Source organism: Vespa mandarinia, chromosome 24 (genome assembly GCF_050613455.1).
Source record: "Vespa mandarinia isolate Hongniang chromosome 24, ASM5061345v1, whole genome shotgun sequence".
Lineage (NCBI taxonomy): Eukaryota > Metazoa > Arthropoda > Insecta > Hymenoptera > Vespidae > Vespa > Vespa mandarinia.
Window position 1 is genome coordinate 3203965 of NC_140833.1, and position 16523 is coordinate 3220487.

The following is a 16523-nucleotide window of genomic DNA, read 5'->3' on the forward strand; positions in this document are numbered from 1 at the left end:
ATTCTCGCCTAATTTGACAGGCATCGCAATGAGAGACTGAATAATAAAATAGCCGATGGTTATTTCGAGTCTTCTTCTGTATAAGAGATAGCAATCGTATCTCTCTCTTTCTCTCTCTTTTTCTATTACTCTCGTTCTCTCGTTTTGAACCACGAATGAGCAACGTTTCCACTCTTATATTTAATTTTAACACTGCACATACCTTTCCTCTTATTTCCCTTGTACCTTACCCCTGTGATCCCCGCCGGCAATGCAACCCCCCTTCAATTACTAAACCTCCTCTACCTCTCTCCCTTTCTTCTTTCCATCTCTTAGATGTCTTCTTTACTACCGACTAGGTTTACGCGCTCCGACGAACCACCGGAAATTATTCATAAGCTGAAAAATCGCGCGACGGAACGAATTTATGGTAATACCTAGCGCGGCTTATGCACCGGCAAAGATTATAATGTACGTGCCAAATATAATCGAGCACGAGCTCGTTCGCCACGATGGAATTAGAAGATAGAAGGATTCACGTACATACGTATGCGTGCGTGCGCACGCGTGTGTATGTATGTATGTATATGTATATATATATATGTATATATATATATATATGTATATGTATATGTATATGTATATGTATATATATATAAGTGAATCTTTGAATATTTTTTCGATCAAATGTTCGTCCCACGAATTTATTTAATATGCTAAACTTTTAGCATATTAAATAAATTAACTAGACTTTTACCACGGCAAAGAGAATTATTCTTGTTAATATGACTATGCGTTAAAACTATATAAATGTTTATATATATATATATATATATATATCTATATGTATATGTGTTTTATAAATTTTATTTAATTTCTTTTTTTTTTTAAATCGTCATAAAATTAATTAAGTTAATTCGTAACCGAGGATTTAATCGCTTCTTCTCTGATGACGAGCTTTAATTTTCATGTAATTATTTAAATTTCTTTTTCTCTTTTTTTTTCTCTTTTTTTTTTTTAGCTACGAAATTAATACTTCATATATTTGAATATTAACTTCTCTTGGACCTCAAATTACAAATTTGACTCATCATTTTAATAGCAAAGTATACAATGATGAAGAGTTAGACTACCCGTTTGATTAAATTTCTAATGTAGTAATCGTAGATTATATATGAAAATTCATTTCAATGAAATCATACGTAAAGACGTATAATTTTTCGTTAAATATATAAAGTACATTAAGTATCAACTATTATTTGATTTTTATTTATGGTTTATATTTATAATTTATACTTTGTGTATGTAACGTGTAGATATACTATTTGTAGTTAAATCATATTATAGTATAAATTGTACAATAAGTTATAGATTACGATAGCATGTACTAGTATTGCTATATATAATACTGTTATAGTCTGAAACCTGTAGTATAATTTATACTAGTACCAATATACAATCTAAATCTTGTAATATAACTTATATTAGTATTACTGCAGTTATTTAAGTTATGTCATAACGTTAACATTACATAATTTTTTTTTTCTTTTTTATAATAAAAAAACAAATTAGTTTGAATTAATTTCTTTAAGAAATTCCTTCACTAGTTCTAGAATAATCTTATCAAAATTTTCACTCGCAAACAAGCAACTTCCTCCTCTTATCCTAAAAAAAAAAAAAGAAGAAGAAAAAAAGAGAAAGAAAGTAAAAGAAAAACAACAAGCTTTCGCTCGATCGATAAATCAATGTGAAAAATAAGAAAACAAGGAAGAAAGAATGAGAGGGGAAAGAGGGAGAAGCTGAAAGGGGTCAAACTCGAAGAAGTAGAGGTGGACCAGTTTGTGGTAGTATATAGAAGTAGATAACGACAGTATATATATATATATATAGAGGTATATATGTATCCACGTACGTGTGTATCCAAAGAACCGGTTGGACACACGATCGAAAGGATTGAGGATGGAAAGGAGGCTGTAAAAATCGGTAAACAAGCAAAGCCGGAGCAGCGATCCAGGGTTTAACCCTTTGAAGAGGCACCGGCTGGCCTTTATCGCAAACGTTCACCCTTACGTGCCTGTTTCCGTATATATTTTTCTCTTTTCTTCGAATTCTCCAACTACGAATACTACGACCTCTCGTATAACGCGATCTCTCTCTTTCTCTCTGTGTGTATATGTGTGTGTGCGTAAAGGACCATTCTCAATGGCGTAGTTATCATACATTTACATTAAATTTATTTTTCTTTCGTTAGAAACATTAAATCGAAAAAAAAGAAAAGAAATATCGATTAATTAGTACGCTAATCATTAACGATGAAGACATTTTTGTTGGTTGATGGTTCAATAATTATGTTATTAATTCATATACTCGAATTTATATTATTGTGAATTCAACATTAATCCTTCGATACGAATTAACAAATATGAATTATTAAAATTTTTAACAAAGCCGAGTCATGAAGTCGCATAAATATTAAAAAGGACGTCTGTTGAGTATAACTTTAATATTACGTTACGTTTTCTAATAAAAAGATTTAGATATAAGGTGAAACAAAATTATTGTCGATTTTGAAGTATAGCGGTTAGGGTAATACGTCGATTAACGATATATACACGATCGTCGAAGTTAAGTTTAACTCTCTCTCTCTCTCCCTCTCTCTCTCTTGTCGTGTCTACGTGACGGATGGGTGATCGATTAAAATATCACTTTTCAAAGGAAGAGAGAAAGAAAATATAGTTTTTATAAAGAGAAGAAAAAGAAGATAATTGAGAAAAATAATAATAATATTATCATCGATGGAGAATTATCGGAACGGAAGAGTTTTTGATATTCATTTCCAAGAAGAAGAAGCGTAGTTAGTTACGCCATTGGTGGTTGGATTTCACATTACGTAGATACGCACTTTTTACCAGAAGAAAATAACATTACACACTAGTGGATTGTACACATATGTATTGTTTATAAATTTGTTTGTCCATCGTCGTTTTCTATATCAAACATTAAACTTAAAACAAATTAAAGTTGTGTTTAAAGTGATTGTACACTTTATCGTCAGCTTCAACTTATAAAGAGTTTTTTAAAAACTAAAAACACATATATATATATATATATATATATATATATTTGTGTATAAATTGCATGACGTTGTCATAAACGTTTAAATACAAGAAACGCAAAAAACAAAAAAAAAAAAAAGAAGAATTATTATAATATTTACGGGCCTTTAACGGAATGGAATCCGTTGATTGCCATGCGATTCATCGAAGTTAAGTGACTCTTGTTCGTATCTACATATATAATATAATGGATGTATGTGACCAGTAGTAGTTAAGTATCATCTTTCGAAGAAGAATGTGTCTGTGTGTGTGTGTTAAAAAAGAGAAGAGAGAATGAATGACGATGGAGAGAAGAGGGGAGCGAGAATAGGGTATAATAATTGGAATAATATTGTCACTAAATTATCGGACCGAAGAAGGAAGAGTTCGTGTTTCATTTCCAAGAAGAAAGAGAAATAAGGAGGGATGGGAGAGGGGAAGAGGAGGAGGGAGGAACGAGTGTGTGTTACGCCATTGAGAGGGACTTTTAACGGGTTACATAGATACGCACTTTATCAGAGTTGTGTTGTGTATAATACATGTGTGTGTGTGATCATCGTGTTGTTCATGTGAGCATCACGGCGCTTCGTGTGGCTCTCTCTCTCTCTCTCTCTCTCTCTTTCCACTCTCTCTCCTTCTCTGGCTATGGTATAATATACACGTATTTTGCGTATATATGGATTGTGCGGTAGTGTGAAGAGAAGAAGAGTGAGTGATGGTGGCAGGGAGGGAAGTTGGTGTACACAACCGCGTGTGGGTTTCCATGTAACCATTAATTAGATTAGCATATGCCGGAAAAAGGAGCTCTCCACATGGTACATACATATGTATATATATAAGAAGGCACACATATACATGTGTTTATATATATATATATATATATATATACATATATATAACTTGCCTATATCCGTCGCAACGGCATAAAAACGCGTTTTACCATTTATTCGTTTAGAGTAAAACAAATGGAACGTTAATGACATTATATGAGATCATCTGTGAGAGATTTGTCGCGTAAAATTCGCATCGAATGTTTTTTGTGTGCTGTGTTACGTGCCAATATATATATATACATATATATATATATATATATATATATGATATTGTGTTTTTGCGCGTGTATGCGTATGTATATATAACCTATATATAATCTAACTTAGGATTTTAACTCAAAGTAGATGAAAAATGTTCATCAAAGTCACAACAGGAAGAGTTTCCCGGTATACTCAGTTATGATAGTGTTCCTCGTTATCATCTCTTCTCATAAGTTCATAATGATCTTTCAAGGTATGTGTGTGTTGTGTCTGTCGCGTATCGTCGTGTATGTGTGTGTGTGTGCGCGCGCGTGTGTGTAACTTTAAAAAACAACCCAAAGTGTGTAATAATTACGCACAAAAGATTTCTCATTTCGCGTTCTGTTATAATATACTTCTACGAGTTTCCTCTTTGTCGAAACTCCGCTCACACGCGTATATAAAAAGACGAGACAAGACAAGAAAAGAAAAGAAAAGAAGAGAAAAGAAAAGAAAGACCGATTCGCATGTATGTATGTACAAAGGAGAAATATATACATGCACTTGTCGTTCCACAAAATCACGAGGGAGATTCTCTTTCGGTGGTAAAAGTAGAGGAGCTGGACGGAATGAAGGGGGGAGGACAGAGGAGAAGAGTAGAGACCCCGTTGATTTAAAGTTACAGTATTGCGAGGGTGCGCACAGTATGGCCGAAGGGGCTACGAACTATTTATTTCATGGACTTCCCCGGTGTGTACGCGTTGATGTGAACGCGACGACTCCTTCGCACGCGCGTATATGATATGGCGACGACGACGACGACGACGACGACGACGACGACGACGACGACGACGACGACGACGACGACGACGACGACGACGACGACGACGACGACGACGACGACGACGACGACGACGACGACGACGACGACGACGACGACGACGACGACGACGACGACGACGACGACGACGACGACGACGACGACGACGACGACGACGACGACGACGACGAAGACGACGACGATGAGGTAGAGAAGAGGGAGGATGGGTCGACGTCTCGACGTCGTGTTTGGTACTCGGCTGCTTTATAACATATACACATATACATCTAATGCATATGTGTACATAGAAAGAGAGAGAGAGACTTTGCTATGCCAGGGTGTTGTATGTATGTGTTCATAAGAGAGAGAGAGAGAGAGAAAGAATACATAAGACGCGTATGTAATGTGCGTGCTCATGTAGTATATGTTGGAATGCGACGGCCTAGGTGAAATGCCTGGCCATGTGCCAGAGACTTTAACCTCAATTTGCAATAAAATACATGGGACGACGACTAACGCGAATTCTCTTCGATTCTTTCTCTCTCTCTCTCTCTCTCTCTCTCTCTCTTTCTCTCTTTCCCCTTTTTTTTTATCTATCCTACGACTATTATTTTAGTTTAGTTACTTGCGTACTAATGCGATTTTATTTTTCATATAATTTTTATTTAATTTTTATAATTTTATTTTTTTCCCTTTCGTTTCTTTTTTCAATCCCTCAATGTAAATATATATTCGATTCATTCGTTTCTCGAATTTCTACGATTTAATCGTATCGTTCGTTATCTTCAATTATTTCCTCTTACTCGCATATTCGAGATCTTGTTATATAAGCTTATAAAGACAGAGAAAGAGAGAGAGAGAGAGAGAGAGAGAGAGAGAGAAGGGGAAAGATATTTTGTTATTTACACAAATATGTATATTTATCTACTTATGTATATTATGACATCTTTCTTGAATTAGCATTATCGGGACACAGTCATGGATTACGCTCTTTAAATATACTGTTTCTTTAGTATAATTATTTACGTTCCCGAGAGAATTTGAGATCGTAAGTTGAATATATTACGAAATCGAAACAAGTATGTGTGTACTTATAAATATATTTATATATACATGAGGAGATGACGGAAGTATCGATAAGATAATACTTTTTTCGAAGATAAGATATAAAAGTACTAGAAATATTTTTTAATCATTAAATTTATTAAAATTAGCCGTAGTTCGTGACACGTGTTTTTCCTTCGAGCTGATCGTCGAAATATTTTCTTATATTATTCTTTTATAGATAAACTTTCGTAATTTTTTCGTCAATTTTTACGTGTGTATAAAAACAAAATTATATATTGCGAAAGTTATTATATAAAATAGTATATATTGTCTTATATTTGTATTAGTACAGGCGAACATTATCAAATATTATTTATAAATATAAATAAGTTGAATACAGTTATACTATACTACTAATATAATCATATATATAAATTAACAATATCGTTAATTTTATAAATGAATATACGATAAAATGAATGACATAGTATTCATTTGATCCCATCGTAAAACCAAATAAAATTTCAATAACGATCAATAATAAATATAATATATAAAATTGTATCTATGTAATGCGTGTTATCCGAAAAGATACATAAATTTAGGTTAATTTAATCGATCCGATAATCGTGATAAACTTTTTATTGTCGTCTTATCAGATTGATCTAAAAAAAAAAAAAAAAAAAAAAAAAAAAAAAAAAAAAAAGAGAGAGAAAAAGGAAAACACAAAGATAACGAAAGAAGATATTGTGAAATAATGTATCAGTCGTTCGTTTTATTTACTTGCCAACTTATATTTTACGAAATTCGTATTCGTACATTTCTCATCCATTACTTCTCTTCGTACCAGGTTTCGTACTTAGGTATCTACGTACCTGGTGACCTCTTTACATAGTATTACATTACACGACATTACCCTGTGCAATGCGCGCGACGACATGGACGGAGCTTTTTTTTTTTATATATACGTACGCAAGCGCGCTCGCGAACACAAAGCAAACCGTTTCGCTCGCTTTTATCTCGTCGCGTTTATCTCTCGGCGTGCGCGTCTACAACGCGGCACGTTTATCTACGGTAATAAATGAGACAGTTAAACAAAGAGATTCCTCCTCCCTCCTTCATCCCCACCTAACACTATTCCTACGGCGCTTCTTCTCCTCCTTCCTCTCAAAGTCACCACCCTCATACTCTACTCATCCTCCTACAAAGAAACTTACCAAACTCGCAAGTTTCTCCGGACGCGATGGTTTACGTATTAAAACAAAGGAACACAATCGTCGAACACACCCTGAAACATTTTACGATTACTTTTGGATCTGTCATATATATATATATAACATAAAATAAAGATTGGATAGTGTTTGCTAATGTAAAACGTCACACGTATATTTTTTATTTTCTTCGTTCGATCGTCCTTGTAGTCTTACATTTAAAGGGGAAGGAAACGGAAAAAAATATCATTGTCTTATTAATCGACCAGTAATAATTACAATGTTTGTTTCGATTAAAAAAGAAAAAAGAAAAATATATTCGATAAATAATAATATTTTTCTTCTTTTGTAGCCCAGACCAGGAAGGAGATCACGAGGACGTCCTGGTAACAATACGTCACAATTGCAACCAACGCCCAGAGTGCAAAGTCCGATTACCCAGCATCTAGATAAAGGTATATATGTATATATATATATATATATATATATATATATATATATATCACTAACATCACATCCAAACGTTTCATTCATTATTCAAGATTATGAGAAACTAAATAATGAATTAACAAGTTTCTTCATACTTTAAAATTCCAATCGTCCATTTGCTTTATCGCTTTATATCGGATGATATAAAGTTGTTAAAGTATTTGAATATATTTTTATTTATTTATTCATTTATCTTTTTTTTCTTTTTTGACGCATGCGTCAGCATCGTCGGGAAAAGAAAAAATAGCATGGCGTAAATAAAAATATTTATCCTTTATAAGCGTAAATTAAAAAATATCTTCTTCGTGTTCATTTTTATCAAGCGGTAATAATAATTGAACACGTGTCAAAAGGGAATAGAATGAGCGTGTGGTGGGCGAGGTTGAGATGAGGTTTTGAGTGATAATTGAGATAAACGAGGTTAGATCGATTTCGAAATGGAAAATCTCCCGACAACGCGTTGTTTTTTGTCTTTGTCGGTAAAAAAAGTGAACGTGAGAAAAAGAGAGAGAGAGAGAGAGAGAGAGAGAGACAGAAAGAGAGAGTATCGTACTTACGTTCCCGACCCACAATGTCCAGGTCTCTCTCTCTTCGGCCGTGGTCGATGAAGCGAGGTCAAACGGGGTCGTCGGAGTTGGGTTGCGCGAATCGACCCAGCCAAAGGTCAGACGAAGACATACCATTGGACTAAGCTGTTCTCTCTCTCTCTCTCTCTCTCTCTCTCTCTCTCTCTCTCTCTCTCTCTCTCTCTCTCTCCCTCCCCTTCAGGGTTCTCTCGTGAGAGACGGTTACGCTCGGTTCCATTAAACTTGCTTCTGGAATTTAACGGAAGAATCTATATTGAGGGTTAGATTGTGTTGGTATATTGGTGAGTAAGGACGGTAAAGAGAAAAGAGGGACTAAGATAAAAAGGTGGTAGAAAGGTATACATTTGTGTGTACATGTATGTGAGTATTTGTGTTTGTATGGTATCCTGAAATGATTTCGAGAGCGAAAGCGGCCGATGTTTCCGAAGGAGGGAGGAAAGAAGGGTGGGAGAGAGGGGAATGATAGCTAGATTCGAAAGATAAGAAATTGAGGAACCAAAGTGTGAGGAAGAAGAGGACTTAGCTAGCGTAGTAGTAGTAGTAGTAGTAGTAGTAGTAGTAATAGTAGTAATAATAGTAATAGCGGTAGTAATAGTGATGGGATTGTAGTGATATGGTGGGATTGGTAGGAGGAGGAGGTTGTATAGGGAAGCAGAGGTCAGAAGGAGGGAAATGATTCGAGGAACTTCATAGAACCGGTCCACAAACAAAAGATTCGTACAGAGGGTTGGCGAGGTTGGGATATCATCCTTCTCCTCCTGCCTCCTCTCCTTGGTTTTAAGGGTTAGATGAAAAAGAAAACGAGATCGAGAAAGAAACTGAACTAACTGGGTGGGTGGATGTTTGTTGAGAGGGTAGGAAGAAAGGAGAGAGGCTGATTCAGGTAGACCCAGAGAGTCTTAAGAAAAAGAAAAAAGAGAGAGAGAGAGAATGGTGATAGGAGATGAGGTGGGATTGCAGGTGGGGGTGGATCTTCCTCAACACGTAACGTGGATACTCTTCTTTTTCTTCTTCTTCTTTTGGGGTCTTTTGTTCACGACTGGAGCTACTGCTTCTTTTCTCTAATCGTGCGCCCACCATTCTCACCTTTTACTTTTGTTTTGTTCCTTTTTTCTTGTTTCTTTTTTTTCTTTCTTTCTTTCTTTTTTTTTAATATTTTTCTTTATTGTTTTTCTTTCTTCTTTCTTCGAACTCGTCTCGAAAAGAAGAAATCTGAAGAAGAAGAAGAAGAAGAAGAAAAAGAAGAAGAGTAATAAAGTAACGAAATCCTCTTCGAAGGGAAAGCCCTTTGAAGTGATCCCAATCTTCTTCTTCTTCGTCGTCGTAGGCATAATTCCTCAGCTTGTCTCTTTACAGCCTTCTGTACTCATACATACATACACATATATATATATATATATACACATATATACACATACATACACAATCGTTTGTCAATGTGCCCTCGCGTGTACACTCATGTAACATACTCGTTCACATCTCTCTTTCTCTCTATCCGAGGAAGTTTTCCTTCTTTTTCTTTTCCTTCTTCCTTTTTATTTTCCTTTTCTTTTTCTTTTCCTTTCTTTTTTTCTTTTTTACTTTCTCGCTCTCAGACTCGCAAAAATAAACGCCACGGTATAAAGCTCGTGTCGGGTGACACATTGCTGAAAATACATTCTCTCTCTCTCTCTCTCTCTCTCTCTCTCTCTCTCTCTCTCTCTCTTTCTCTGTCTAATTTTATTTTATTTCATTTCTTTTTTTATTCCCCCACCCTTATCCCCTTTGCAAAACTACTTCAATCGCAAAGTCGTTGATACTCGGTGATAATTACCGTGGGAAGTTGAAAAGGAAACTTCTTCTATATGTGGATATCTATTTGTACACGCGCGCGCACATATATATATATATATATACATATATACATACATACACAACGTAAGAAGCACGGCAGAAGAGGAGAGGAGAGGAAGGTGAACGTTCCAAGCTAGCTTGGACCAATTACACGAGAGATGCCGGAAGCTTCGTCTCTAACAGGAAATTACTCCTCTACCTCCTCCTCCTTCTCTTTCGTTCATCTTTTACCTCGTAACTCCGTAGATGCGTGTATCAATCCTCCTCTATCACCACCTAAACTTTCCAACTTTTCTCCCTCCCCCCACTCTCTTCTTTTACAAATTAAAGATTTAACCAGCTTATACGTTATATGTCGAAATACTCGAACGAAATAGATCGAGCAAATCCGATAATACTCCTTTATTGTACATAAAAGATCTCTACGGTGATCTTTATGATGTAGTATTTATTAACAATTAACTTCTGGTTAATGCAAACTCACGTGAGCAATATTACACACACAGGCACACATATTCTCCTTTCAATTACTCATGCTCTCTTTCTCTCTCTCTCCCTCGTTATTCTCTCATCGTATCCATAGGGTGTATATATATATATATATATGTAACATAGATATTATCGGTCTACAATGAGATCTACCTACGTATATACATATACACGTAGATGTATACATATATACGTAAAGAGAGAACGTGATCGTGTATCGTCTAGCCAGCTAATTATCGATCATACTAAAGATCGATCAGTTAATTCTTTCAGGTCGGTGCACCCGAACGCGGTACTACCACTAGTACTACTACTACTACTACTACTACTACTATCACTATCACTAGCGCTAGCTACCGCTAGTATTACCATCACTATCACCTACCAATACGAATACACTGGCAGACCGAGAGAAGACCGACCCAATAGCTTTAGCATACCACTCTTACGGTGCTTTAATCACGATCCAGAACCAGTTAGAGTTGCCGTACTAATTATTCGTAGACGTGCGCGCGTTACCCGTTGCACCTGATTCCAATGACCCGTTCTATGGTATGTATGTCTGTCTCTATGTATGTATATATGTATGTATAGTAAACCCGTCTATCTCTTTTTCTCTTTATCCATCTAGCTATCTATCTCTTTCTTATACACGTCGACACGTGTCAACCTCTTCAAATCTATCCAACCGTCTATACTTCTTTGTGTTCATTTCATCGTTAGACTCTCTTTAGATCTACTCTTTCTTTCTCTCTCTTCTACGATTTTATCAGGGCATCGAGGAGACTGTTGAAGAAAGAAAGAAAGAAAGAAAGAAAGAAAGAAAGAAAGAAAGGAAGAAAGAAACATAGGGAAAGAGTTGAGGGTAAAGGGGTGGGGGAGGGAACTCGTAGCTACTGGTTATATGGCTTGGCAGTCGGCCAATCCTGATCCAAAGTCGCTGTCGAGACACGTTTTTCTTCTTTTTACCTCTCCGGTTTCCCTCCGTCCTCTTCTTCTTCTTCTATCTTTCTCTTTTTCTCTTTCAATCCGTCTTCGTTCTTTTGGACTTTTCAAAGTCAGACCATGCTACTCTAACGCCATTCCTCTCTCTCTCCTTCTCTCTCTCTCTCTCTCTTTCTCTTTCTCTACATCTACACACACACACACTCATATATATATATATACTTTCTCTACCTTTACCTATGCCTATACATGTACGTATAAATATATGTATCTACTTCTTCTTCTTCTTCTTCTTCTTCTTCTTCTTTTTCTTTTTCTTTTTCTTTTTCTTCTTCCTCTTCTTTTTTCTATCTTTGAAGTAAACGGAGAAAAGTCCAAGGTGCATTGAGGTCTTTGAGAAGTGCATCGTGAGAACTTCAGGGTGCCGATGGCCACGATCCTCTAATAAGATACGATTTATCTGGGTGACTTAACCCAACGGGATTTCTTCTTTGGGTTACTTTTAAAGGATCATTTGTCTGATTGTATTGTTGTCGTTGTTAGTGTTAGTGTCATTGTCGATTGTGCTATCGTTCCATTAATGCGTTGATTGCCACGTGTATTATATATATATATATATTTTCTTTTTTTGCATTTCATATTTCATTTTTTTTGCCAATCAAATTTTTCTGTAAAAAAAAAAAAAAAAGGAGAAAAGAAAATATTTCTTCTCCTATCTTCTCGCTTTCGTCCTTGCCCTATCTTCTCTTCCTGTTAAAATTTTTATAATAATAATAAAAAAAAAAAAATATCAAATCCAAATAGTGTCATTAAGAAATTCAATTATTTCATAATACTGATATACAAGTACATAAATATATTTATTTAATGACGACTTAAAAATTGCCATGGTTATTCATAATTCGTATAAATACTTAATTATACAAAAACGAATTCATACGAACATTTTTATTTCTTTTTTGTTTACTTTTTTTCTCCTTTTTATTTTTTATTTTTTTCGAACCGCTCTTCCATACGGTGAATTCGATTTTTTATATTTTATCAACTTGCGACAATTTTCAGATATCGTGAGTTTACAAAATAACCACAACGAATCGAAACCAAATACCATTTTCTTTTTTTATTTTTTTTATTTTTTATCTATTTATTTTCTTTTCTTTATTAACGTTATTGTATTTATATTACGTATTGCCAGAGGCCAACAATGCAAAATAATATATTATAAACTTATTCGTTGCTACAAATTAAATGGAAAAAGAAAAAAAACAAAGAAATCATTTTTTAATCCAATTCTTTTTCTCATAATTACAAATTATAAACAACAAGGAAAAAAGTAAATTCCATCTTCCTACTATAAAGAAAATGTAAAAATCAATTTCATTGTCTATTAAATTTAATATAGTAAAATACTATAGTATAGTAAAACAATAATATTCCATTGACTATTAAATCAGGTCAAAATCAGTCCTTCTCGTAAAGCTAATTCGTGTCTACATATACACGCACATATATATGTATTGCACATAAATAGAACACATTTACACGTGCAATGGATTAAAACGTTGTTGTGGGCGGTATCCGTAATATATGCGTTTAACATTACATGGAAGAGTTATGCGAGTGCAATCCTACGCGATTACGCAGGCGTTAAACACCGCGTTATATTCTGGATACGTGCAATCGTTGCATTATACTACATTATATTTATTAAAGGAGACTATAGAGTGAAGTCGATATTAGACTTCGGTCAGATTTAACCACGAATTTCTAATTTCATCCCTGCATGAATATGTTCATTTCTATTATTGTTATGTTTATTTCCTCCTTTTCTTTTTTTAATCTATCTTATATATATATAAAAATTTCTTAACCTTGTATAAATAATGAAAATATTGTTAAATATTACCACAAAAGAAAAAAAAAAATATATATATATATATAAGGCAAATAATATTTTGTGATATATTTTTACAAGGAAAAAAAAAAAAAAGTCGATTATAAAAAACAATCCATATATAAATTTTTATCCGACCACTTTTAAAGATAATAAAAATTCTTAACGACGAAAATTCTACTAACGTCATAAAACGAAAATTCATCCGCGCTTTCTCTCTCTCTCTCTCTCTCTCTCTCTTTCTCCTTCTATCATGCAATAATACGAGATACAGTATAAATGGATCGGCATAAAAAAAAAAGCTATATCGCAATAGGAAAAATAAGGGAAAAAAATAAATAAAAAAAGAATAAAAAAAAAAAAAAAAAAAAAAAAAAAGAAAGAAAGAGAACACTTGCATTTCGATGGTTGCCAGAGCACAGTAGCAGCAGCACACCGGTCCCCTAGTAGTAGTGTTGCCGGTTGGACCACCGTTAATAAAACGTAAATAGCCCTTCCTGTAGGTACGTGTACCACACGCCCACCCAAATACACATACACGTATACCCTTACAACGTCGGTTTCATAGTCGTATTGCTATTGTTCACGGAGGGTAGTAAAACGAAACTCGTCGCTCGTAAAAGCCGTGCCAGCTTCAACGGGCGGTTTCGAACGTGGCAACGATCGCAGGTTTATTTCATTTGGCATTAGAGAAACTCCACTCGTCATCTAATAGTTTCTATGTGAAACAGGTCGATATCGGTTATACGTACATATACCAAATAAATAAATAAATAAATAAATAAATAAATAAATATATATGTATATATATATATAAATAACTTTTGCTTTTGCAGTAATTCTCTCTTCTAAATTTAAGTTTTATTAAGAATTAAATTACTATTACTATTTCTATCTATATTTCCATAATTCACACGTCAACATTATATTTCTAACAAAATGGATATTAAACTGGCCCTTAATTTATATTCAGTCAATATGATATGTATATATACATATATATGTGCGTATATTTATATATATATTATGTACAGAGTTCAATGGTTATTCATCAAATTGTACAGTTAGATAAATCGCTGTTCACCCCGTCAATGGGATTAATTAGGCATCTATTCGTTCAATCCTTTTCTCTCTCTCTCTCTCTCTCTCTCTCTCTCTCAATCTATCTATCTATCTATCTATCTATCTCTCTATCGTAGAATGATTCTGCTTTGTGGCTAACGATCGTTGGTGGGAAATTAAAGTGAATCAGTCGGTGATAGAGCTGGTGTAGAATGATTTTGTGGGGTGGTTCGTCGTCGTCGGGGGAGGGCTGGGGATTGGACGGGTAGGTAGGCAGGCAAGTGCTGAGAGAGGGAGAAAAGGGCGCGTGTGGGTGGGTAGTCGGTCCGGTTAGGTATGGGTAGATAATTTAGGATCTTCGCGGAGATTCGCTTTGCGACGGCGAATGGACATTTGAGCGGTTATTAATGCATCGACATGCGCGAACCTGCGCGAGCCGTAATTTCAAGTTTTAATTAACTCCAGTTTTAGTTAAACTTTTAATTAAACCTCCGAGCACGATGGAAGGAGGGGGGAGGGCGAGAGTACACGGGGCCGATGATAGAGAGCACAGTAGAATAGAGTAGAGTGGAGTAGAGTATAGACAAGGCTGAGGGATGTCGAGGGGTGCTAAAGGATGGATGAACGAGGAGAGGAGAGGTGGTATGATATTTTCCGAAAATGTCGCGGCTCTCTACATACTGAATATGAAAGAGACGTGTGGGGAGTGGGAGTGAGAGGAGGGCCGGGGGAACGGGAGAATAAAACAAATAAAAACAAAAAGATACTCGTGCACCAGAAAAAAAAGGGTAAAAATAAAATATAAAAAAGAACGAACGGGGGAAAAAAATAAATATGAAAAAAAGAGTAAAAGACAGAGGGGCAGGGGAGGAAAAAAAATAAAATGAAATAAATGTCCTCTACCGTGTGTCGGATGAAAAAGAAAAAAACAAACGGAGAAAGAGAGAGAGAGAGAGAGAAATAAAACTCGTGTCGAGTAATATTAGGAGAAAAGAGGGAGGGTAAAATATTGGTGATAACGTTGCCAACGCTATTGATTCGTTCTCTCTCCTCTGAGGGAGAAAACACGTGGCTCCCGGTGTTTGCGCGTTTAATTCGAAACTTTATCGAATCATCGACGAAGTTCTACTCTCTCTTTCTCACTATATGTATATATATATATATATTTTTTTTTATCTCTTTCTGTTTTTTATTTTTTATTTTTTTTTCTTTCGCTTTTGCATAGCGAAGGCAACGATATTAATAATATACGATCGATATCGTGCCGATACGCCTTCGCTTTTACTCTGCGCGTGTGTGTGTGAGAGAGAGAGAGAGGCTGCGAGTGTGTATTTGTTTCTTTTTTTTATATATCTTAGCACACTATATCGTAAATAATTGATAGAAATTATTTCAGGCTTCTCGATTTAGCGTTGATCGTTATGTTATAAATGTGTGTGCGCGTGTTCTAATGCATGTGCTATCTTCGTTTTTTAATCGAACGTGACACATTCTTTTTTGGAATGATTGTTACAATGGGATATAAATGGTCCAGCATGGAAAGACTTTTATTGCGATTTCTACTGTTATAATAATAATAATAATAATAATAATAATAATAATAATAATAATAATAATGTTAGGTATATCGCAAACTTTATGATAATAATAATATTGGTATTTCTCAAATTCTACAATAATTATCATTGATGATGATAATGATAATAATAATAATAATAATAATATTATTATTATTATTATTATTATTATTATTATATTAATATTATTATTATTATTATTATTTGGGCAAGATCTTCAATGGATTAATTTAATTAAGGACTCGGGAAAAATTTGTCGAAGTACTCGAATATTTCATTTGATTTATAGTCGTCGTTTGTCGTTTGAAATATCGAAAAATCATGGTTTGGACAAGCCAAACTCATATCTATCAATTCAGATCCGAACCATCAAATGTTTGAATAATCTGTATAATTTATTTTCGAGCATAAAAAAAAAAAATGATCTATTTCGATTTTTACGACTTATCGAGATACGCCATTTTTATTTTGGGATAGCACCA

The 16523-nt window shown here is 34.6% G+C and overlaps 1 protein-coding gene across 9 annotated transcripts in view; it reads left to right on the top strand.

The window, feature by feature from the left end:
* Kdm3 (Lysine demethylase 3) overlaps positions 1-16523 on the top strand; it is a 238756-nt gene that overhangs the window by 74628 nt on the left and 147605 nt on the right. For 7 of the 9 annotated variants that reach the window (XM_035868224.2, XM_085663769.1, XM_035868227.2 and 4 more), the window contains one exon: positions 7518-7620. In XM_035868224.2, the coding sequence (XP_035724117.2) occupies positions 7518-7620 (103 nt within the window). Of the gene's footprint in view, positions 1-3747; positions 3890-7517; positions 7621-16523 lie in introns of those variants that run through there. The other 2 variants (XM_035868232.2, XM_035868234.2) reach the window with 1 other exon arrangement.